Source organism: Ciconia boyciana, chromosome 4 (genome assembly GCF_034638445.1).
Source record: "Ciconia boyciana chromosome 4, ASM3463844v1, whole genome shotgun sequence".
NCBI classification, from domain to species: Eukaryota; Metazoa; Chordata; class Aves; order Ciconiiformes; family Ciconiidae; genus Ciconia; species Ciconia boyciana.
This window is the reverse complement of record NC_132937.1, coordinates 72,844,961-72,870,690: the sequence shown is the minus strand read 5'-3', so window position 1 is coordinate 72,870,690 and position 25,730 is coordinate 72,844,961. Positions and strand designations below refer to the sequence as shown.

Genomic DNA, 25,730 nt, shown 5'->3' with positions numbered 1-25,730 from the left:
TGCCCTGATTTGACTGTCATGGGGCCTGGACATGTGCTCTCTGAGTGCATCTTTCCCCAGAGCACTGCAGCATGGGTGCTGGCCCTCTGCTCTTGCAGAGCCCCTTTCCCTTGAGCAGGGTGCAATGGATCCTGGCTCCGCAAGACCACAGGGCCAGGACATCGTCTGAGCACCACAGAAACGGGTCCCCTGCTCTTGCAGGATCTGTTCCCCCTGATTTGAGCACCATGGGGCCTGGCCCTCTGGTCTTGAAGGGAGCTTGTGTGCTCATTTGAGCATCACTGAGACTGGCCGACTGGTCTTGCTTTTCCCCCTCATTCGAGAGCCAAGGGACTCAGGCCTCTGCTCTTGCCAGGCCTCTTATTCCTGATTGAAGCGCCGTGGCGCCTGGTGCTCTGCTCTTGCAGGGCCCCTTTCCCCTGATAAAAGTAACATGGAGCCTGACGCTCTGCTCTTGCAGGTCCTCTTTGCCATGATGCGAGTGCCACGCGGCCTTGGAGCGCCACGGGACCTCGGAGCGCCACGGGGCCTCGCCCACTGCTCATGCAGCATCTCTCTGCCGTAATTCGGGTGCAACAAGGCCGAGAGATCGCCCCTTTCAAGGCCCCTTTCCCGTAAGCAGGGTGCCAGGGGGCCTGGCCCTGTGCTTTTGCAGGGCCTCCATGCGCTGATTCGAATGCCGTTGAGACTGGCTGGCTGGTCTTGCTGGACCTCTTTCCTCTCATTCAAGTGCCATGGGACTTGGTCCTCTGCTCTCGCAGGGCCTCTTTCCCCAGAGCAAAGCTGCATGGCGCCTGGGCCCCTGCTCTTGCAGGGGACTTTCCTCTCATTTGAGTGCCAATTTGAGTCCTCGCAGGGCAAGTTTGCAGGATTTCTTTTCCCTGATTCGAGTGCCATGGTGCCTGACCCAGGACATGGTCCTGGGCATGTTGTACCCTGTCAAGGCAGGAGTCCCAAGAAGTTCAACAAGGGGAAGTGTAAAGTCCTGCACTTGTTTTCATTGAAAGAGAAATGGCTGAGTGTGCAGAACAGGCAAAAGAATAAAAAAAGTCCCAAATGATGAATTTAATGAAATGTATTCAAGCCTTTGCCTTGCCTTGCCTTCTTCTGGGTGGTTAATAAAATGGACTGGGGAGGTAGAGGATCTGTCCCAGGGGAGTCAGGGTGTGTGCAAAATTCTATGGTCAGGAGCCAGCAGCAGTGGGCAGCTGGGGAAGAGGACGCTCAGGGCAGTGCTCTGCCTCTGGTGGAAGTTATTGCAGGAAGGGGTGCATCAAAAAGAGCAGGAGACTGGTAGTTTCACTTTCCCTGGCTTCTGTACTATTGAATCTCCTCAGCCACCTCTGCTGGGAGAAAGGGTAGGTGCATGGCAGAAGGACGATGCTACAGGTGCTTGCTGCAAGTTGTACTGGCAGCTGAGAGAGAGCAGAGAGGGACACAAACTCATTTTGCTGGGAAAGAGCTCTAGAGGCACTCGAGTGCAAGCACTGGAAGCACTGCAGACGTGCTGTGTCGAGTTAGGTACAATCTGTGGGGATGTGGAAAGCATCTCCCAGGCAGCATGCTCCCCCTCCTTGCCGTACACACACAGCTGTGTGCATGGATCACTAGCATTTGCTCCTGACCAAGGAGAGGCTCAGAGTGCCTGGGAATGTTAGTCCCAAGCAAAGTAACCAGCCCCTTTGTGTTTGGATTTACTGACCCAGCACTGAGCTGATTTGGCTCCTGGGGACTGGAGAAGCACACGAGCAAATGTACTTCTCTCTCCTGGTGGGAAGCTGGTTTGATGCCTTATTACTGTAATTGCCAAATCCGTCAGTCATTGCAGGCTGTCTCCAAGACTTCATCCTCTTTCACCCTCTGCTCAGGAAGGACAGCCAGCCTATTTTGACAATGCTCACAGAAAAGTGCTTGGGATTTGTTTATTCTGGACTATGTCTCTGGTCATCCTTGTTCCTGTCTTTCTTTAAAGGTAAGCTCATCCGTTGTTGTCCATTTTCTGGGGTTTTTTTGTTTTGTTTTTCTTTTATTTTTTGTAAACACTACTCAGATCCTACCCCAACTCTATTTTCAGAAGGACTTGTATCTGCTTGTAGTTTAAACTTTGTTAGAGTCCAGTGTTGGTCCCACTGAGTTTTGTAATCAGTTTGAATAAGTATGTGGATCTTACAGTGCTGGGCACCTTCTTTTAAGACAGGAAAAGGTTTTTAATTCACTTTTTAATGAAAAGTGAATCATTTTCACTTTCAGAAATTAATTGAAACGATTGAGTTTCAAAGGGAATATGTTCGTGCTCTCCTTTAAAAATTTAACATATCCATGGTTTTTTGGGAATGAAAAATTATAACTCCAGGCTGGACAGGATGGCTGTGAGAACCCTATAGGTCTGAGGGTGAAACGGTGGTGTTCTACAAAGAAAAATGACCAGAAGAAAATTCTTAACTGTTTACTTTCTATGCATCATTTGGGAAGATTTATAGCTGCATAAATACATACATTTACTATTTCTGATTTGCTTTTCTGTTCTAACTTTTAATATGTTTAATAAAGTCCTTCCAGGCAGTGATGGGTATAAGTTGGAAACATCTAATAAAAATAACAATGGGTTTCTGTAGCCTAAGGTTTCACCTGTGACCCAGCTATCTTCTGAAGTTTCAGCATGTTACTAACAAAAGTAGGAACTGTGTGATTCTTCCAAAACATGGAGGATTGCAAAGCTAACAATAAAGAATTTTTAAATGAGAAGGGAGATTGAAATAGCCGCAGTCCTGAAAGATATTCAGGATTCTACACAAAATGTGCTTTTATTGCTCCTTAACAGCTTGTTATATGAAACATGCATGCCTGCAGCAACTATAAATTTTAAAACTGAGTATTCCAGGTGTGGGGGACCATGTCATGTTACCCACAATTTATGCATAGAGACAGGATTGTCTTTTTAAAGCAGAGAAAGTGGTCCCCATATTTCAGAAGTGCAGGTGCACGGGAAACTTATGTATATGTGATGTTGCACTGAACTATTCATGCCACGCAGATAATTCCTCATTAGTTTATCTGAATCTGCAAAACACCTATGCATTTCATTACTACAGCTCCACATTTCAGCTGCCTAATGTAGCAATGATATTGCAGAAGAATGTTTCCCCACCTTGCTAAATTAAGAATCGTTCTATCTTTGTAAAACATTTCTGTGCTACTTCAGGAGCTGAACTAACAGGCAGGTGATGGCAGCTAGTTATGACATTCCTCACTTTGTGTGCAGTCCCATTTTGAGCAGTTGTGTATCGTGTAAATATCGAGTAATCACTAATTCATCAGGGGGGATGCTTAGTTTCTCTGAGTGGCACAAGAAGACATGAACTGCTTTTATAAATAATTCAGAGGATTTTTTTGTTAGGTGGTTTTACCAGCAGTTTACAAGTATGCACTTTTACAGACAACTGCTAAAGCAGAAAGAAATGAACCTCTGATTAAGATGGTCTGTATTTGACCTCTGCTTTGTGGATATTTTTTTTTCTTTCTAAAGAAAAGGAAAAAAAAAAAAAAGAAAAGCCCTGGGAATTGTGCAGTTGGGGCAGAAGAGAAAAAAGTCAAGATGATCTTAGCATGTTATCAGTAGCAGAGTCTTTTAACAGTTAGCTCCAAATAAACTCCCCCAGGATTCCTCAGTGTACCCACATGGAAGTCACAGTAAGTCCATCATAACTAACATCACTCTCACGTAGTGCTGATTGTTTCAACAGAATTCATAACAATTTCTCAACCACTGAAAATTCCTGCAGGGCTGTTTGACAGGAAAGTTGTGAAAAGGACTAAGTAAAAAACAAAACAAAACAAAACATGAAGAACTCGGTCATTTTTCCCAGTCCCTTCCACAACTTTTTGCTTCAACTTGCATCCACTTGCACTACTGCTAGGAGCCCTGATAGTCATGTCATTCATGTTAGATCATTGCAGCCCTCCTTCCTGAAAAGCCTGGAGCTAGTGATGCTTTCTTGGGACATGGGCCCTAGGGAAAATCAGGAAACTGGTCCTCAGCATCCCTGGATCCCAGATGACATCTCTCAGAGCCAGATGTCTCTTCCAGGCCAGGTGCAATCCTTGACGGAGCACCCAGAGGATGGAAGTACCCTGTGAGTCCCAGCAGCTACATAACAGCCTCAGGTGGAGGGACTTGAAAAACCTGCTCCAGGGAGAGATTGGAAGGGAGGGATCAGACGCACTCTTGCTCCTTTCTCTGGGCATGGTGCAGTCTGGGAGCCAAGGTACAGATGATCCTGCAAGGTAGCTCTCCTCTTGAGAAACATGTCCTGGTGACCACGTGGGCACCTAGCCTCTCCGAGGAGCATTACCTTCAGCTCAGTGCACAGGCACCTGCTGGGTTTGAACATCCAGGGAAGTTAAACATGCACTTTGCTAGTCTCCAGTCAACCCATGCATTCTAATTACTGTGCTTTTATGTGATTTTTTTAAGTGGGGCCACTGAAGCGCCGCACATGCCACACAGAGCAGAGTCAGACCTCTTAGTTTCTTTGCTCTGTGCAGCCTGACATCAGGCTCATACTCTGGCCATGTAGCTTTGAAAAGCCCAGCAAAGGCAAGCTGAGGACAGAGCCCCTCCTCTGCAGTCTGGTGAGAAAGTAAGTGCTTAGCAGTATCGGACAAATCTTATGGCAGGGGGTGCTGCAAGTGAGCTAATCAGCTAAAAGATGTAAATTACGAAGTAACTCAGCCTAACTTGGTGTACCCCGCTGCTGCAAAACAGTTTTTCTTTGGCCCACTCACAATACAGAGTTGAATTCCTGAGCTACAGTCATTTCATGCTTTCTCACTGCTTTGCTGGTTTAGATGAGCTTTAGTGACCACATCAGAACACAACTGATGATCTCTAGGAGCAAATCCTCACAAGGATACTGTTCTTGTTTCACTTCCATACAAGCAGGTGCTATTTCTGCAGCAGCAGTAGCATTGGCAAGACAGTCTCAAAAGGCCAGATTCTGATGCCAAGCTACAATTGCTTTAATGTGAGTTAGTTAGACTGAGGTGACACGAGTTTAGAGATCTGTGTAGCAGGAAGAACCAAGGCTGGTACTTAAATACCTATATATGGAGTCTAAGCTTCGGGCCTCAGCTGGGTAGGACTAATGGAACTGCAGTGAGCTGTGTTAATCAAACTGGTTTACTCCAAAGAGACACTGCTGAATAGATGTGAGAAGTCCTGTGCCTTAATAGAGTACAATGTAATGTCATTGGTAATTTACGTGATTGTTGAAGGAGCTCCACCTTTAGATCTCATAAATGTTACCAGACTAGAACCAGGTGTTAAAGTAAGTCAGATAATTTAGAATCTTTCATACTCTCAGTTTGAGGTCTAAAGGTCGCATTCACCTCAGTTCCCCACATTCTCTGTGTTGATGCTCTGAGTTGTATCACCGCTGATACAATGAGTGATACACAGTTTCAAAGATAACAATGCAGCTGATGCCAGTTCAAAATAGAAAAGGTACGAAGAAGACCTTTGCTTGTACAAGTAGGTCTTTTCTTCCATATTGGCTAAAAAGATGCCAAACATGTACCTTGCAGAAATGGGAAATTAACTGCCAGATCCCTGCCGTTACTATAACATCTGGGAGCAGAGACACCAGAGTCTGGTCACCCTGGATTCTGAGAGTGTGCTAAGGCATCACATACGCATGGAGTCAGATGGGATTGAATGTACTTGTCACAGCACATGTCTGTGTATAGGTGTCACTCTGCTCTGTGATTAAGAACACTAGTGCAGAAACATGTGTCAACACATTTAAGAGAGGCAGGCAGAGTCCTAGGCAAAGGGGATCAAATCATCTCTGAGATGATTTCCTGTGAGTTACTGTCTGCTACACTAACTTGCTGTACATGCTTGCCTCTTGAGACTGACTTTTCAGATCAATGAACCAGACTTCATGTTCAGTCACTAATCTTCTGTGTGTGTTCACTGGCACAGCTCTAAGGCTGCTCTGTATTATCGTAGGCACAGCTGCAACTGTGGAGCTAGCCGAAGCTTGTGAGAAGTTGCCAGGCTCCAGGAAAGTTGGAGGTATTTCTGTGCACATTTGCTGATAGTGATCAGGGCTAAATCTTCTTGTGTTAACTCTCCTCAAATCTCACTAGAAAAAGTGGGAAGGTCCAGAAAAAGCACCTGGGCCCTGACATCACCAGCACCTATTGTTATATGCATCTCTGCATGTAGGGAGGGGTATACCACTCTGCATGTAGGGAGGGGTCCAGAAGCAGATACAGTGCACGAGAAAGTAGCATCCATGTGGTGTTTGGGATGATGCTAGATGGTGCCTTGGGAGCCTTCAACCTTGCTCCAGTGCAGGGGGCCTTGTGATGGTCTCAGAGCAGAAGTTCCTGTTCCAGGCACAGGATTCATGTCCTAAAGACAGCTCCAGACCTTTTTTCTCCCTCTGGTTTGTTCTCCTAAGACATGTGGAGGAGAACGTAAGTTAGTGATGATGGTAACATATTGGATGATTTTGTCAGCAACCATAAACTTTTTCAAGCAGTAACAGAGGTATTTTATGTCTCTGTGGTGCAGTGAGAACAGTGAACAGCAGCATCCCTTCTCACACTTGCATGATGAAGTAACTCTTTCCACAGTCTAAGAATGGGTTACATCAGTCACAAAACAGGAAACATTTCCATCTGAGCATGATGGCTGTGATTTTTAAGGGAACACATGTACCCAAATACCATTCAATTTCACTGTATGTCCTGAACAAAGGGTTAGTGCAGAATTTCATTTGTATGTTACAAGCAAGGAGGGAGATATAAAGTCTCTCCAGCTCTAGAGTGTGATTAAAGTAGATCAAAACCCTTTGCATCACTCCTGACATGGTTGTTCAAGGATGCCTACTGCCGAGAGATCCTGCATAATCTAATTAAGGAAGAGAGCAAATCTGCCTCAAACAGGTAGGGCTAGCACTGGCAATTGGTAACACGCATGGGATTGAAAAAGGTGGACAGGAGTTTATTGCTGTCTTGGGACACACTCCTGAGCAAATATGGCATGAAAAAGAGTTTTGCTTATCAAGTACTTTCTGCATTGAGCAAAGCAGGTGATAACAAGGCTGAGACCAGAACCAGATGATGTGTTTGGAAATAACAGTCTTCCCACCTGGGCCCTGCAATTAAGTCAGTAAATTGCAATGGAAAGAGAACTTGTAGTCAGCATGAGTACTTATGCATGTCAACAGTAAGGTGGAGGTGACTATGTCCTGCCTTGCTACCAAGTGGCTTTGCTCAGTTAGAGAAGCTGTGTTTACCAGAGTGCTGAAATGGATGTCTGCAATCCTTATCACCTTCCAGAAATGGATGTCTTCAGTACTTATTGCATTCCAGAATGTTGCAGAGAAAGACACAGTCCTCCTTTCTGTCCTTAATGCAACATAGATTTGGACAGAACAAGGACTTAGAGGGAAGGACAGGCTTGAGGAGATCTCATTTCGCATTGAGGACTCAAACAGCCTAAAGCCAGTTTGCAGATTGGGCTAACAAGACTGTACACTGTGTTCCCTGAAGCTCAGTTGTGGCTACGTGGAAAAGAATCTCTGGTCACTTAGATGTCCACCATACCAAGAGAGAAAATTAAGTATAAATTGGAAAAGATATGTTTGTGGCAGCTGAGGTGAGAGAGGATCTGATCTATTCATAGACTGGTAGAATAATTTGGCTGGATGGGAATTCCAGAGGTTGCCCAGTCCAACCCCTCTTCTCAGAGCAGGGACAGCTCTATTAGGTTACTTCTTTGGCCGTCAAGCCGGGAAGATCTCCAAGGACAGTGGTACCTGCTATGGTGAGTGCCCTTCAGAGAAAAAAAGTCTCCCCTGATAACCTGGCAATGCCCCATGATGCAACTTGTATCTGATTAGTGCTGTCCCTGTGCACCTCCCAGAAGAGTCTGGCTCCTTCATCACAGAGCCCTTTTCCTCATGGCAGCTGAAGGCAGCCAATACAGCTCCCCCTTGCTTTCTCATCTCCCCCAAGCTGATCAAAGGCATGTCTCTCCACCTATCATCAGACATGCTGTGCTCCAGCAGCCTGTTGTCTCAGTGGACTCCACTTGACTCACTCCACAGGGTCAGTGTATGTCTTGTGCTGCCCTGGGGAGGCGTTATTAGGCACAGAGCTAACTTTGTGCCATGCAGTGGGTCTCACTGATGTTGAATGTAGGCTGGCTATAGAGGAGGATGCTGCTTAGTGTTTTCATCACCTCTGAGTCAGTAGGTTTGGGAAAAAAACAAAAGTAGGAGGTCATATAATGATGCAGAAAATATATTCTGTAATTCTTAGCCATCTTGTGCTCTTTTTGAAGAACTTCCTCATCTTGAGTCTGCAAAGTGGAAGAGCAGGTCATGGCAAATGATGGAGTACAATCCCTTGAATATTGTGTCATTTTAGAAAAGTCATCAGCAAACTGAAATCTAGCTTGAACAGCTGTAACAATAGGGAGAGGAGATAAAAAATGAAATAAATAGTTGTTAGATGGTTTGCAGTTGTCAGTGTTTCAAGTGGCAAACAGGCAGCAACTTTGAATTGGAGCCATTTTTGTTCAGGCTTCACCCACAATTCATAAAAGGCAACTGAACAGCTTCAAGAGCTCTAAGCAAAAGACTTGTCTTTCTAATATAGGGTCTTTCTAATAGACCTGTCTTTCAAACAGCTATCCTGCAGCATAGTCTCTGCAGCAGTGTTTCGTTCAAGGTCTAAGCCTTCTAATGTAGTCTCCAAACATCTTAGGGTCCCCAGTTTCCATTCACTTCATAATTCAAATTTGTTGGATTGGTGTCTCAGCCCAGGCACTTCAGCACTCCGGCCATCGTCAGATCTACTTATGCATTGCCTGGCAATGACAACGAGAGGGCAGGATGATAGAGAAAGGATAAATAGAATGGGAACAGGTCTGTGGGTAAGGAGTGGAGACAGCCTTCTCCAGAGGAGGCCTCTTCCCAAGTGGGCAAATCATTTCCCCTTTGGGTGAAAATGCTCTAGCAGACTCAGGAAGTCTGTATGCTGGGGAATACAAGAGGGCAGGCCAGACAGCACAGGGTCACTTTCTGCTTTTCAGGCTACTTTTGATCTCTCTCAGAGACTAAGCATCCTGCATCTGCAGGCATTGCTACTATATCGTGAGATCACAGTCATACTCAGCTGGACACGTGGGGCACCAATTTTGTTTTAATTTTGTTTTGTTTGCACTGACATAATTGAGGAACATTAGACTGATGTTACCAAAGCTTTAAATCAACAAAATAAAGTTAAGACAAAATCAGGCTCCCCAGATCATAATTGTCTGGAAGTACCTGATTTTCACTGTAGTTCATTTCTGCTCCCAGTCAGGATCAGTGACTCAGACAATGCAGGTTTGGCTGGCAGGGTGCAGCAAGGACACCCACATATTTTATTTCCCCACAGATCCCAACAAAAACAGGACTCGAGGCCTGTACCTGAGGAAAAGACAGTAGCATCTAGCATTCTGAAAACAGACAGATCAAGGCTAACCAATGCTCAACTGTCACTGAGACCTTGTGGCATTCAGAGTTTGGGGGAAAAAAACAGCAGTAAACTTCATGATACAGACCATGCTAAGCCACTTTATATGCACATAAGCAAATCTGGACCGAATCAGCCAAAACAAAGAACTTCTTACAATTTCACGTGTCCTAGGTCAGATCTCCACAGACCTTGTTTGATTGGTCACAAGTCTAATTTGCTCAGAGCCAGTCATTTACTTCATCAAGACAGTCTTAGAAGCAGCTTTTGTCTTTAGTGTGAAAAAAATTCAGACTCCCTGCTAAGAATTTTCATGCCTCTATTTACAGCTCCTTTTGTCTTTGAAGACCTGGACCACCAAAGGGGACTTCTTCCCCTTGGAAAAAATCCCTTGATAGCAGCCACTTCTGCTGCCAAAACCTCCAAACTATCACCAGCCAGCTAGCAGCACAGCATCTTTCACATAAACAGGCAGCCAATTTAGCCTGGCCTAGTGAAAGCTCAGCAGTGCTGCTTAAAACAGGGCTGAGTCTCATCTATAGAAGTTTTATGTAAGTTTTGCTTCCCAAGTGGGAAACTATTTCAGATCTGGGAAAATGTATCTTCATATTTTCCAGTTCAAGTACTAAGCACTGAAAAGGAGGACAAATAAGCAGCCATTCAAGATGCTCTCGAAATTTCCATCAGGGCAGCCCACATCCCTTTCACAGGGTTCTAACACCATGTTTCACATCATCCAGCATTTGAGTTTCTGATGTTGGAAAGACAAGCTTGCAACTTTCTCCGCAATGCCAGATCCATGTTCACTTTGGACATTTGTGCCTTGCCTGTGCCTTGCAGCCAGTGCAGCTCTCACTTTGCTCACAGGCAACAGCTGAGGCTTGAGTAATGCAGGAAGAAGGCAGGAGGAGCCATCACTAGCCTTGCCTATTGCATCCTTGGTACCTTTGCTGCTTAGCATTGCTATGCAAGTACAACTGCCAGGCTGGCAAGGCAAAAGTTCATTGTTCAGCAAACTAACCATCTCTGGGATCATAACCATTGCCACTGACCAGCACTGCAGAAGGAGAAGGGGAGAGAATCACTGCAACATCTTTGGGCACACTGGGGGGTTCACTTCCACAGTATTACTGTCTGTAACATTTCCACTCCAACCTGTCCTCTGCATTGCCCAGAGAAGTTAAACAATATCACCACTGCTTCAGTAACAACACACTGAGGCAATGGTTTTGAGGCAAAATCCCTCCCTCACCTCTGAACTATGAAAAAAGGAACAAGCTTTCTCTGCCTAGTAAAGGCATGTGTCTAACTGCGGAATAGCACTTGGGACAACTAAGTTTGGTTTTTTATCTTTGCTCTCTTCATGTCTTGCGGACAAAATGACTTCTCTTTCTCTTCCTGGGAGGTTAACTGATCTTCTTCCTCTTCCAGGGTCCTGCTGACCCTGGTGTGGCCTTCTTTCTAATTTGTGACATTTTCAGGGTGGGAAGTGGAGCCTGAAGAATGGTATTGCACAGTAAACTGAAGATTTAATTTCAGGCTCTATCACTGCTATTATCTGCACTGGGTTTCGGAAAAAACCCTCTTCCTACCTATCATCTTCTCAGCCCGAACCAGACTTGCCTAATGCTTTCCACGGAAATCATTATTACACCTGTCCGTTCACATATGGCTTTACCAGACCTGAGCTCTCCACATGTGCCTGGCATGGCATTGAGTTGGTTTTTGATGGGGAGGTGCAGATTCCCTGTGATCCTTTTCAGACCCGTCTGTGAATGCTGTGCAGATTGCCATGGCTACCTCATTGACAGCACTTGGCTAGTGAAGTTCATAATTCTTTCCCAAGAAGGGCTTTCCCTTGGTTTGCTGGTTTGGGTGCTGGAATATGTAGAGGTGAAGGGATGTGACAAGGTGCTCTGCAAGTCAATAGGAGTGGGGAGTCTGGAAGCCCACTCCAGTCCACTGATGACCATATCATCGGTATCTCACTTTCGTCATATGATTTTGTTTCTTTCCATTGGCTTCCATTACTGCTCCTCCCCACAAATCCCAGGATGGCTGGCAAGAGTCACCTTCAGACAGCCACAGCTCTCTGTAACATGTCTAGCAAGGGGAGTCCCCCTCTTCACCACTGCTCCAACTCCCTCCTTCTGTGCTCCCTCCACATCTAGTATTGTAGTAATTACAGTTATATTGCATGGAGCTAATGTAAACTAGCATTACACTAAAAATACCTTTTTTTCCCTTTCTACCTGTAGCCGGTTATGTTTCTGACCTGGAACAATGAGGCAGTTTAGATAAGTATCACACATTTGAGAGGTATCCCACTGTTAATATCTTAATGTGAGTCACTTCACCTTACACACATATCTCAGCCTTTAAAAGATCTGCACCAAGCCAGCAGGACCAAAAATATAATCCCATCCTTTCATTATGTAATGGCCTATATTCTCTTTTTAGCATGTTGTCATGTGCCTAAAGACTTTGAGATGAAACCTTTCCTAGCATACCCTTTAATACCCATCTCTGCTAGGAGCTCTTTATCTGCTATGAAAGAACAGAAATGACCAATATCAGGAAGATTAGGTCCTTTTTGCCTAGGAAAACATGGCATTTCTCACATTCCTCTGGGTATCTAACTAGTTTTGTGTGTAAGATGCAGAAACAATCTGCATAGCGAGAGCCAAAGATTAGAGTCAAAGATTACCCAGAAGGGAAGTAGATTAAAAAGAGGTTTTAAATGAGAGAGGTATTCAAATGCTCAACACACAAACACACACGCATAGACAGAGACACAGACACACACACAGGGTTGAGGCAGCTCATGCGATTCCATTGTTTCTTATGTGAGTACTCTTCCCTGAAGGTATGATGGCATGGATTTGAAATCAAAGGACGTCGAAAGAAATAATACATTTGCAGCCACAGATAAAAGCAACAACAAATGCGACACATCTGTGTCTCTGGGGATTAAGTGACATATGGCAGTGACATGCTTTACATTCTCAGATATCTGCAAAATATACAAAATAAGTGGGTGGGTTTTTATAGCTACCAAAGCATTAGAACATGCCATATTTTTGTAAGTGCTGTTGCCATTCCAATGCTTTATGCCAATGACGTTGCCTGTGAAACAACCTGCTTTTTCTCTGATATTACTCCTGTTTCTTGCCCCATAATTCATAATTGCATAGTGTGTGTGTGTGTGTGTGTGTGTCTTCCTGTGATCATTCTATTCCCAAAGAAGCTATTCCCAAAGAAATAGCTAAAAAAAGGAGGAGCTATGGCAGAAGAGTCTGCAGGTTGTTAGGAAAATACTTGGAAGTTCTAGGATTTAGGTCTGATACCCATAGGTTTTCCTAATGGCTTTTTGCTCTGTAAATGTTCCAATTATAACAAGATTGTATACAATCTTTACACAATAAAATATAACAATACTTCTCAGTATAATGACACTGTTTTTCAAAAAAGGCCAGAAATTTCTTTTAGGAAACAGTAAAACAAACAAACAAAAAAACCAAAACAGAGGGAATGTGGCAAAGTAATACAGAGAGAAAAAAATGACATAGATATGGTGAAATACCTGCAGAAAGTACAAGGGGAGTGAATAAATACCACAACCACAATATTGCTGAAGTTTAGGACCTTTTATGAAGTAGCAGGGGACAAAATATTTAAAAGCAATAATGTGATGGACCAGGAATAGTGCTGTTGATTTTAACTTACTGTGCTCTGCAAAGAAGTCGTATATGCAAATGATTCTAGGAGCTGTTTTGAGAAGGGAAGAAAAAAAAGGCATGTTTTGTAATTCAGAGACATGTTAGCATGCATATGTGTAAATACAAAGTGATATGGGAAGAATACGATATTTGGTCTGAAAACCATTGGTCCTTTAGGTACCAATAACTCCCATAATTTTGTATGAATAAAGTAATAACTTGTGTGTAAGGCTCAGGCCTCTGCCAAAAGAAATGAGCAACAGCTAGAAAACATTCAGCTAGCACCTGGCCCAACAAAAATTTCAGACTATGAAAATAAAACCAGGGAACACTATGAACTAGAGGTAGAATGATCAATAAATACAGGTACTGTGGCTGAAAACCTCTTGGAAATCCATGTCCTTCCATCTACCCTCTTGTTAATATTTCATTATTTATTCTTTACTGTGCACAGCAAGCCATTATGTGGCCCACACCAGGGATGTTCAGTCAAGGAGCTGACCACTTTTGGAACAAACCTGGGGAACTGGCAAGGGCTGAACTCTTGCCTTATAGCTCAGGGAACTCTGCATGCAAAGCTGAGCAGGAGGATCGATCAGCCAAGACCAGGCATGACAGCACAGATTCTAAGAAAGGAGGGAGCATCTGCCTTCCTGGGGATGGCATATGGATAGTCTGGCCAGAGCTAGCTGCAGTTTTGACAGCCATTCCTACCAGACAACACTGAACAGCCTCCAGCCCGAAGAAACACTTCCCCAGATCTGATCCCAAACCTACAGAAGAAACAAGGAGCATTATGGTGGCACAGTGGGGAGGACAGGATGACACTCAAGTATAGAAGTGACAATCCATGCCCAGAGGATCCCACCCGGACAGAGAAGGTGGAAGAGGTTTGTTGTTAGCCCACAGCCATATGCCTAGAGCCCTATGTCTCCTCAACAGGCCAAGCAAATTGTAAAGGAACAAACCAGTGCAACCAGTGAAACCATACACATCACACAAGGAAGGAGGAAGAGCTTTGCTAGTTTTAGTCAGATTTCTTTTGCTTTTGCTTTTGCTTTTGCTTTTGCTTTTCTTTTGCTTTTGCTTTTGCTTTTTTTTTTTGCTTTTGCTTTTTCATTTTCTTTTTTGTGATTTTTGTTGTTATTGTTATTTTTATGTTATTTATTTATTTATTTTTCTGTTTCTTTTTCTCTTTCCTTTTTTTTCTATGCAGAGGTTTGGGTTATTTGTTTTATTTTCAGCTTTGCAGCAGAGCAGATATCTGAGTTACACCAAGATCAGCATGTCTTAGATCACCATAAAACATGCAGGCCTATTGAGGCAGCTCTCCTTGCCATTACTGGCTATAGGACATGAGTTCAGTCAGAGCTTGAGCTTGGGCATGCACAGCTGCTGACTTGGAGCTGACATCAGCCAGTATCAGCTTGATCTAATTTAATTGCAGTGTCTCAGAGATTTCAAACCCCTTTATAGATACCATGAAGGCTCACAGTCAGTATGAGACACCATCTGTGCAAGCCTCATCAGAGGTGCCTCTTTCCCTCTAGCTATGAATCCACACTTCGTCTAAATACATGGATGCAGTTATTAGCTTGCTTCTAGGCTTGTTCTGAGGAGGTCTCTGCAAATTTTTTTTTAATATACAGTTGTCCCATGTTTCAGTCCTAGTCTCTCAGCCTAACCTGTCATGGATATTGCAACATGTCTGCATTTAATAAAGAGGATGAAATCTCACATGCAGACCATGCATGTGAAAGGAAAGAGGGAGCTCAGACTGTAAGTTAACAGCAAGATTACTTGCTTTATTTCCTGCTGAAATAATTCAAGGCAAGCATGTTGTGGTGGAAAAAAGGAGGCGAAGGACAGCTTTTCAGATGCATTTCAGAAATAAGCCCATAGGGAAGCTGCCATCTTCTGTTTTCTTGCTACAGGTTCTGCCTTCACATCATGGGACTCCCTAATCCAGCACAGAGGATACCACACAGTACCACCTTACCTGGGGAGTTCCCTAGTCTCACAGTAATGCATTTGGAGGCACCCACATTTTCTTGTATCTCCTGTTAGAGGAGGTGGTAGCATTCTGCAATAGAGAAATAGCTCCTAGGCAGGTTACCTTGCTGTGCAATTCTCAGCAATTCCATCCTAGAAAGAAAGATGAAACTCAACTATAGCATGTATTCCCAAGAGGTTGGTAGCAGGTTATAAGTTGTGTTGATCAGTCAGTGGGCTTCTTGCAGACTTCTTTGCACATGCAGAAGCATGGGAGGACATTCAGAGAGGTATTTAAGAGTTGAATGTAGTCCATGAATACCTCCGTTGTCCATAGAGCTCTTCACAAAACCACCAGGGGATTGGTTGCCTTGTGCCTCCCAATTGCTTGCAAACTCCTGGAGCAGTTCATGGAACCATTTCAGATTATTCAGAGAGTAAAGCTTGAGGGACAACCTAGTCCTTGGTCTAGTAACTCCATGTCTCCTTTGTATTGAGGAGCCCAGAACTGGACCCAGCACTCCAGGTGGGTCTCACCAGTGGTGAGTAGAGAGGAAGGATCACCTCTCTTGACCTACTGAGGAGGCTCTGCCTGATGCAGCACAGGGTGTTAGTGGCCTTTGCTGCAAGGGTGCATTGCCGGTTTATGGTCAACTTGGTATCTATAAGGACCCCCAGGGCTTTTCTGCCAACCTGCTCTCCAGCCAGTGGGCCCCCAGCCTATGCTGGTGCCTAGGGTTACTCCTCCTCAGGTGCAGGACTTTGCACTTCCTTTCATTGAACTTCATGAGGTTCCTGTCAGCCATTTCTCCAGTTTTTCAAGGTCCCTCTGAATGGCAGCAAAACCATGGGCTGTATCAGCCACTCTTCCCAGTTTTGTGCTGTCTGAAAACTTGCTGAGGGTGCACTCTGTCCCATCATTCATAATGACGTTAAACAGCATTGGCCCCAGTATGCACCCCTGGAGTACTGCACCACTGGCTGGACTTCACATGGACTTTGTGCTGCTGAATACAACCCTCTGAGCCTGACAGTTCAGCCACTTTTCAATCCACCTCACTGTTCATTTATCTAGCCTGTAAGGCATAGACAAATGTCTGTGAGGGTGTTCTCGGAGATGGTGTCAAAAGTCTTGCTAAACTTGAGATAAACATCATAAGCTGCCCTTCCCTCAAATTTTAATGAGATTGTATGTTTTCCTACTGCTTCAAAGATAATTCAGAAACAAGAGGGACACAGTCTGAGGCAGTGGGACATAAGAGGCTCTCTGTTGCTCAAAGATCCTTTATCTAGAAAGCGTCAAGCCCTTTGCCAGTTACTTGTACTTTCCTGTAACATACACAGGCAAGTAAGTCTGGCATTGCTTTTGGGAGACTGACCTGGCAACCTTAAATATTGACATCCAGCTTCCAGCCTAGTTTAAAAGGTGAAATAGTGCCACTGCTTTTCGTTAGATTTCTGTGGCTGAGGGGTAGGCAGTGGTAAAGCTTATTCTACCACTACTCCTGAGAGATCCAGACTTCCCCATCACCAGCAAGCACTCCATTTAGCACACAGAGATATAGTGTCACAATGCATTAGCACAAGCATTAGAGGGGAAAAAAGTAGAAATCTCTCTGGAGCATGAAACATTACGTATTTGAAGATTACGATTTAAAGCAACAGTCTATGAAAATACAAGTCTGACTTGTCACCCACCTCAGTTCCTTCTCCAAAGCAGCTGTAGCAGAGAGGTGGCAGTGTGATTAGACTAGCTAGGTCTTTGTGGTACCAACAGCTGCCATGGCTATTTCCCAGGACACCCCAAAGACTCCTTCTGAATCTATGTAATTTTGTGAGAAAACCATGCAGCACACAAACGTGGTCACCAATGCCAACTCAGCAGGCTAAGAATAGATCAGCTAAGGCGATGTTAACAATTTCAGATACAAGAGGTCACAAAGTAGATCACATTACAGAGGGGGGAGTTGAAGAAAGGATGGAAAACCAGGTCAAAATTGCAGTACTGGGCTACTTCAGCTCATGAAGTTTAACAGGGAAAGGGGCCTGGCTTCAGCATTGTGAGAGCACACAGTACAAAGACAGCTTCCCAAAGCATGCAGCAAAGGGTTATGCTCAGACGTCTCCAAGTCAGACCTCCCTTGGGGGGGATGCTTTAATGCACCATGACAGTGATGGTACCAGGGCACTCTAGCCGCCCAGCCGACTTCCAGGGACTGGTGAAGGGCACTCTTCCCTTGTAAAAGCTGAGGCAGCCAGTTTAAAAGGAAGGTTAAAGGCAAATATTACATAAGTACTCAGATAAGAGCAATAGTGCAGGCAGTCATTTCTTCCCTAAAGCATAGGAGCACGTGAGAGTGGTGGTGGTGGGGTGGGCAGGTGAGTGAAAGGACAGCAAATTTGCTCAAAGCACAGAGCCTCTTCCCATAGAACAATGTGTAGTGATTTTCACTGGTTTCCTTTCCACAGAAGGACCTTACAAGGGAGTTGGGGTCTGCTGAGGCACTAGAAAGCAAGTATTAAGGCCATAACAGAGGACCTAAATCACTGCCTTGCACAGGGAAGCTTACTTAAGCTGGTGAAGGAGAGATACTGTAGCCAGAGCTTGTCTTTGCCAATCGTGACAACATAGCATCCAATACTGACATGTCAGCGAAGGCTATTGGAGCAACGCTGACAGCATCTGCTCCTCTGGATCCCCATGATCATGTAATGTGTTACGCAAGAGCAGAGAGGGCCCATGAAGATGATATGTTGGTGTAACTTACCAAAATAAACAAAAGTACTCTTCCTCCTTGTTCACCAGGCACTGCCATACTGGAAAGCCACAAAGCTCCTTTTAGTATCAGAAAAACTGGAAAGAACATGAATTAAACAGACTTATAAATTGTTTATAAACTAAATTTATTATTAGCTTTAAAAGGCAAGGCTGCTATGTTGGCAGCAGCTTGTTCCATGCTTGCAAGGTTTGCTGAGCACAGTAAGAGTCTGGGGAAGGCAGAACTGGTTGTTATAGTTTGTTTGCATTGTCAAAAAGATACTAATCATAACCACTGTGAGAGGAGTCCTGGTCTCAATGTGCAGAGCTCTGCTCAAGAGTTAAAAGTCGCACACAGAGACCAGGAGCTGCAGTGGATAAAAAAATGGTTCAGTTGAAAGTAATAATAATTTAGAGTGCAGATTCCCTGCCAGGGATTGGATTTCTACAGTTCAGGGAATATGCACTCATGCTGACAGGACTGGTTTGGCCTCAGGGAACCTGCAGCCCATGACCCTCACTCTGTTAGAGGTGGCTCTTAGGTAGAGCTCAGGCTGCCACTGGCCAGAGCACCACCACCTACACAGTTTTGAGGGACCCAAGCTCCTGGGCAGTGCATCCCAGCAAAGTGCTCACCTTCCCATGGGAAGAGAGCCAAGCCATCACTGCTACTGTGCACCATCCATTAGACTTCTGCTGTGGCAAGGAAAACTTGGTTGCTGTGGCAAGGAAAGCTGGTCACACAGGTTAGATGGATGCTCTCCACACCCACTCCAAAGCTGGGGAACAGGGGCATCTTGCAATTTAAGCATAGGCTGAAATTCTGCTAGTCTTTAACATGCTCATGTGTTTGCATGACAGCTTCTGTGTTGAGGCTGTTTCCCAGTGGAAGCTAAGTTAAACATGTAACACCAGAAATTCAATGTCATTATACATACCTGTCAAATACTCTAGCCTTCATACCACCACCTCATTAGGTGTTAACAAGGTGTGCTGCCATTAGAAGGAAAAAAGGCAAGGGAAGTAACCCAAACCCTGGATAGACTGCCACACAAAACTGAAGAGGGTAAGAAGAAGGTTTGTTACTGTTTCCTGAGCACAGAAAAGGGCCTGATACATCAGCTCCAAGAAATAAGAATACCTGTTACTCATGCTGGGTAAACACACAATATGTCCAAGTAATACCAGCACTGGCTTACAGCAGACAGTCTCTAGGAAATAAGAACAAGCAAATAAAAGCACTCTGACTGCCTTCCAGGAAGCTGTCTGATGGTTTTGGAGCCACATCTCCACTGACCATCAGCAGGAGGGGCACCAAGGGCAGGAGACATTTACTCAGAGCCCCAAAGGCTGTTCACTAGTTCCTGAGTGTTGGTAATGACTTAGAGAGTTAGTAGTTAATTTTTTTTTTAAGAGCTCATCAGTCACATATGCAGAAAAGCTGTGTCTGTCACACCCGTGTGCAGAATTTGGGGGATATTTTGGGAACAGCTTTCAAATTACAAACCTATTAAGAGGGGGTTTTCAACAAAACAGACAAACAATAGGGACAGTGTGACCAGCCTGAATGACAAATGCTTTCTTTCTTTTCCCCTAGTCTCTCAGCAGGGGGAAAGCCAGAGACGCCTGTACAGAGAACTGCTGAGAAACTACAATCGTCTTGAGCGACCAGTAGTGAATGACTCCCAACCCCTTGTAGTTGAGCTCCAGCTTTCTTTGCTGCAGATAATTGATGTGGTAAGTTACTTGCTGTTCTGTTCTCTACGGCACCCGTCCAGCGTAAGAAATCTGATCGCTCATGTAGGGACCATACTTTTCCTCTTAATCAGGCTATCAGAGATGAAAGCAGACTGTCTGTGGCTAAGCATCCTCCCTAAATGCTGGAGTACATGCTTTGACACTTTGGAGGAGTGAATATCCTCCTAAAAGCACAGTCATCTCTGATACAACATGAACTGCAAGGAAATTAATTATGTAGTTTTTTTCATTTGTTTTAAACCGAAAAAAGAATTCAATAAATTAGAAGCCATGTGTTACTACAAATTATTAATGATACGTTCTTCTCAGAGCCATGCAGGATGCAATAACTGAAGACCATGTGCAGCGTTCAAAGCTGGCATCTCTGCACTTACATTTTTTCATTAGACATTATCATGGCATTGGCCTCTTCTCCCATGATGTCTTTACCATGCACTGCAGTTGAAGGAGCCTGCCCTGAGATGAGGTTAGAAATACATAAAAGCAAAACCTGGAGGCACAGACCTTTAATTCTCTTGACTGCAACATGCTTTTTCAGGATTGGAGATATGACCCGTGGAAAATTTTAACATAATAATCCAAATCCCTTTTTTCATCATAAAGAGGATTCTGTATGATAAACCATGATATATAGAGATTATTTCTTTCATCTAAATGGAAAAAACAAGCCAGGAGAACAATTTTGACCACCTTCACCCTGTCAACACAGCAAACATCTGAACATGTTAGTGCTTCTTTCCTCATCCTACCCTTTCCATAGTCCGTATTATGGGCTGGTTTCCAATACACCATCACTGTCATGGAGGGAACAAGGAATATAGAGGGAGATGTGCAAACCTTTGTGCAGTTGCAAACCAATTTGACAGAGGCCTCAAATATTAAACTTTTTAAAGCTCTCACACAATCTTTCTGAAAATGCATAGTGCACCAGGTGCTCTCCCTGGAGGGGTAAGCAGGACTCTGAAAGTCTAGCCCTTCAGCATTGTGTCCTACAAGTGGCAGGTCCAGCCAGTTGTGGTGTTCCTGGAGGCAGACAGCAGCCACTCAGGCAGGGTAAGCAGCTTTCTGTTTTGAAATGTTAGCAACTGCATTGAGCTGGAAGAGAGAGAACATCAGTACTCTCAACTGAAGTCACTTATTCACAGCAGGAGCTCACAGTCCTCTTCATGAACGAAAGAGCAGAGAAATCCTCCAGCTAATTTCAAGTAAATTTCAGCAAGCAATTCCAGGTTTAGCAGAGGTGTCTTAGCTCCAAAGATCTTGCTCCAGCCCTTCTTTTTATGATGGTATTTTCTTCTAGTGATTTGAAGGTTGGGGGTGGTAAAGGGGACTTTTTAGCCTTAGGGCTGTGACTGTACATTTTCGAAGTCAGTCAGGAGGAGTTACATAAAACCTTTTTTCAGTTGAGTTTCACATTCACATGTGAAACCCATCCTTTCAGGAAATCAGCATTTCTTTAAGCACTTTATCTACATTATGTCAATGTCCATTACAACAAATTTAATTCCAGTCTTTCCTTTTGATTGTCCACAATAAGAAAGAGGTAATCTAAATGGTCATACGTACCAGAAACAAAGCTTTGCTTCCCTCCATCTCTGCACACACTGCAGATGCTAGAAGTTAATCAGCTCGGAGCATTAATGACTTGTCCCAGGCTCATGATCTTGCAAACTGCAGTCATGGTGTTTTTTAAAAACATCCAGAGTCACCTGAAATCTTTATCTTGCATGATGTAAAAAGGTGCCTGTCTCCTCTGGGGATGGACAGAAAATCCCTTGGCAGTCAAGTCCCTGTAACAGAAGGGTCATTGTGGCATCAACAAGTGGCTAAACCAACCAGCCTGAAAATCCACAAAACACTGCTCCCGTGGGTCCCTAAATCAGGAAGCAATGCAGGACTATGCTAGCAGCAAGCAGGTCATGAGCATGGACACAGCCCCTCAGCCTCCATGGGTAGCTGAACAGACTGCAGTGTCTGGATACTCCAGCTGCTGAAGAAAATGTCTGTTTAAAAGGAGGGTCATCATAGCCACAGTGATGTAAAAAGTACCAGGCAAGGTACAAAGAAGCTGACACACCATGAGGCAAACCGAGCGGCCATCTCTCTGGGATGGGAGCCTCAGATGGAAGGCTGGGGGTGAGTAGATTCTGCACCCTCAGCTGCCCTGCCTGGCAGAAGACAAAGCAACTGCTTCTTGGTCGGGGAAGGGGATGGACAGCATCACAGTCTTGGCAATGGTGTATGCACTAACAAAGTGCAACGCTGCTCTTTCCGAGGACTTGTGTGTCCAGCATGCTCCGTTACCACAACAGAGCAAGGTGCTAGGCAAGGTCCCAGCCTGAGGGGGACTTCATGCACCATGCTTTCTGGGGAGGAAACAAGGACTCCGTGCTCAGGGGAGTATGGTGTGCCAAGGCATACAACACTACTGCTGAACTCACTGGGATGCTTTGCAAGTAGTCACTGCAATGGATGTGAGACAGTGGACCCTGGACTGATCTCCCTGTGGGAGAAAACAATGTAAAGAAGATGAAAACAAGTCTCCTGTTTTATTGTTGCATGAAAGGAAGAAGAGGTCTGCCACCGATACTTACAGAAACTCACTCCTTACCCTTGCCAAGACCTGGCATCACATCTAGTGCACTTCTACCTGGGACAGGTTCCATGACGTGCCTCCGTAAGTCTGTTTCCTACATATACTGTATTATAATCAAAACTAAATTAATCTTTTGCAGCCAGCCTGCTGAGAACAGCATTAACCACAATCTAGATTCACTTTGCTATATGGAGAGGAAAGACGGCTCTGAGGTCCCTGTAGTAGCGACAAATAGTAGTGACAAGTGACTTTACTTAAAATCTCACCTCCTCTTCTCACATCCATTCAAAGAAAATGTCAAAGCATGGCTACCTTGGATTAGGTTTTCTGCTCCTACCAGCATGTATTTGCCTGCACAGGATCTGTGTGGGTTTTAGCACTCAAAGACAACAATCTTACTCAAAGCCGTGAACAACATGTTCTCTACTTGTCACAGTTGTGGTAGACAAATGCAAGTGAAGGACTACTTCTCATTAGGGTTAGGACTTTTTCCAAAATTATATTAATTCACAACTACAGCCAAGACAGGCCTCTTACATCCGGGAAACAAATAAGCAGAAAGAGGGAAAGTTACACCGCCTGTTTAGCAGCAGGGCTCAGTTCAGTTTGCCTTGTCCTCTATGTGTAAGAACAACTTCATGCTGAGCTGTCTCATGTCTATGCAGTTTCTGAGGGTCACTTTTGCTTGGAGCCTGCCCTCCACCCTTCCCTGGCAGAAGCCAGGCACTCCCTGTGCATCAGCAGGGCATTTGACTGGTCATCTCTCCCACAGAGCACTGTCAGGACCTGCCAAGCCCTGCCAGCCCAAGCAAGTGTAGACCACATCCAAGAGTACAGGGAACAAGAATTCTTTTCTTATTTTGTCTAAGATCCCAGCCAGTTGGTCAGGCTAGAGCACTTCAGAAATGAGGCATGACATTTTTCACAGCAGAGGAAATGCAAGAATTTTTCCCTTGGCTCAAAATGATAGGAGCCTGCTAGGTAAAAACCATTTGTCATCATGAATGATGGTTTTCATTGCTGCTGTTGGCATTTGCAGCGGACCTTATCTGAAGGGGTCTACATCCTTTATGTGGATGGTGAGGTACTTAAAAAAATACAGTCTTTATTTTCCAGTGATACTATTTATCATTATCTTTGGGTCATGCATCAGTACCACTGCAACAATAACCTCACTTCACTTGGTGGTCCACAGGAAAAGCTTGTTTTATTAGCTTTCTAGGCTGCATGTTTCCTCAAACTGCAAGTTTACATGTACAAAGAGAAAAAGAAACCAAGCAGTCAACCAGCAGAAGAGTATGAAGAAGAAAACCATGGCCAGACCAGAAATTAATCACATGTTTTTATAAAACCCTCTAAATGAAGAGCTTAATTTTAAGAAGAGGGCTACAAGGTGGCTGCACAATGCTGCAGTGATAATAAATGCCTCAAAATCCCCTTCCAAAAGCAAACACACGTCTGAGGTTTCCAGCAGCTACTGTGTTGTTGCCTTTCAGAGGCTGTACACTGCTAAGCACACTCATTAGCCTTGTGCAAGAAGGAGGGCCTAGCCACCACGCTGTCCTTGATAATGTTGTCTTCTACAGAGCCACCCCAAGAGTCTGGCTGTTAGGCTCCCTGTGTATGGCGAAGTCCCGTAGTACTTTTCTCCTCCATGTTCACCCTTACAGCTGCCACTGACCCAGAAAACCAGCCCAGCAGCTGACAGGTTGCTGGAGTATGTAATGCCACATGGTTGTTCAGGTGCTCTTGTGGAAATTTCTTCCTGTTTAAGAGGGCATAACAACTAGAAAAAGGGACTGCAAGTGGCCAGTGGGAAGCCACAAAAATACTGAAAAAACCCCCAACCACCCATGAGTCATTTTGCACTTCCAGAAGCCAAAAAATACATAATTTTACTGTATTTTGGGCTGCAAACCCAAAACAAATGCTGTATCTGGAATATTTAGTATGTACTGTTTTGATTTGATTGAACAGTGTGTAAAATGATTGTACATTCTCGGGACTGCAGGATCATCCCAAACCTGATCACGTGCTTGCAAAAAACCCACTTAAACTGCAGATTTTGTTGCTGCAGTGTGTCAGACCTCTTGACAGGTTTGGAAAGCAGCAAGACAAGATAACAGAAGAGTTTAGTGGGACAACAAAGAACAAAGATTCAGGTTTTCTCCTGAAAACTGGGTCTATGCCTTGTTGTGCAGGGAAACGAAGGGAAAAGATCTGGATATACTTTACCTGAGCACTCAGATGCAGTCATTACCACTATAAACAGCATACTAGCTTAGCAGCACAGCAGTTTTTATCTGCTCTACCAGGAACTTATCAAACTGTTGGGGTCAAGCTTTAGTTTGCACTGGTTTTCCCCTAAATCAGAGACTGCAGCCCCGAAGGGGTGGGGTTTTTTGTGATTTTGGGCTGGTTTGGGTTTTTTTTGAGGAACTGTTTGGTGAGAGAACAACTTTCAAATGCAGGCATCTCTTCACATCAGAGGTGTCCTCATCAGCCTGCTCAGTTCCTGGGTGATCTGCTCCTCAGTTAGCAGGACACTCGAACTCAGTGCCCCAGAGCTGGTGTGCAATGAGCTCTTTGCTGGAGAGTTCTCCATTTGAGTGAGAATTGCCAAAGCTAGAGGCTGCCTGTCAATAGACTCTGTGCCATAAGGTGAAGGTGAGAAGGTAGGAGGAAGGTGATGCCCAGCCCTGTGGTACCTTCTGTCTGACACAGCCCTTGTAGTGTCAGTTTCTTCACATACTCTCTGTCAGAGCTGAATGCCTTTAGCCGTTGATTTCCTTGCTTTTAAGTGTTTTTGTTTCATAAGCTGCAAGATAGAGAAGGGCCTTGTTAAACTCTGCTAACTTGTGAAAACAACTCTGCTTTCTTATCTGAAAATGTGCTTATTCATTCCGGCACGCATTAATGTAGCGCACGCACTGTTTCCCCCTTTGCGAGGTGTGGCTGGAGGCAAGAGATGCCGCAGGGCTGTGAGGCAGCCAGTGCTGGCAGTGATGCTGCCACCAGGGCAGAGGAGGGCGGCAGCCAGCTGCACTGGCCCCGGGTGCTTCCCCAGGGGAAAGCCAGGCCATCAGCCTCCTAACCATCCTGTCCTCTAGGACAGAGGGTTTCTAGGGCTGATTCTGCAGGTGAATTGAATGGCCAGAAAGTTCGAGGGTTAAATTTCTAGCTCTAATTCTCCTCTACCTTCCTAAACTGACTTTACAGCAGCTAGGTCATCCCCTCTCACCTTTCATCCCAACGCCATCACATGTCCAAATCTCTGGACTGGGTGTTATGTAGCAAACCCAGATCAACAGACAAGTGATTCAAGGAAACAAATATAAATATGCCAGTACACAAAAGCACCTGTTCACATATT

General features: G+C 44.6%; 1 protein-coding gene across 1 annotated transcript in view; it reads left to right on the top strand.

Annotated features, from left to right (window-relative positions):
* The first annotated feature begins 1,893 nt into the window (after positions 1 to 1,893).
* The window catches only part of LOC140650839 (neuronal acetylcholine receptor subunit alpha-7-like), a 63,974-nt gene continuing 40,137 nt past the window's right edge, over positions 1,894 to 25,730 (top strand). Inside the window, exons 1-2 of the mRNA XM_072859640.1 lie at positions 1,894 to 1,972; positions 19,601 to 19,740. Of these exons, the coding sequence (XP_072715741.1) occupies positions 1,894 to 1,972; positions 19,601 to 19,740 (219 nt within the window). The remainder of the gene's footprint in view (positions 1,973 to 19,600; positions 19,741 to 25,730) is intronic.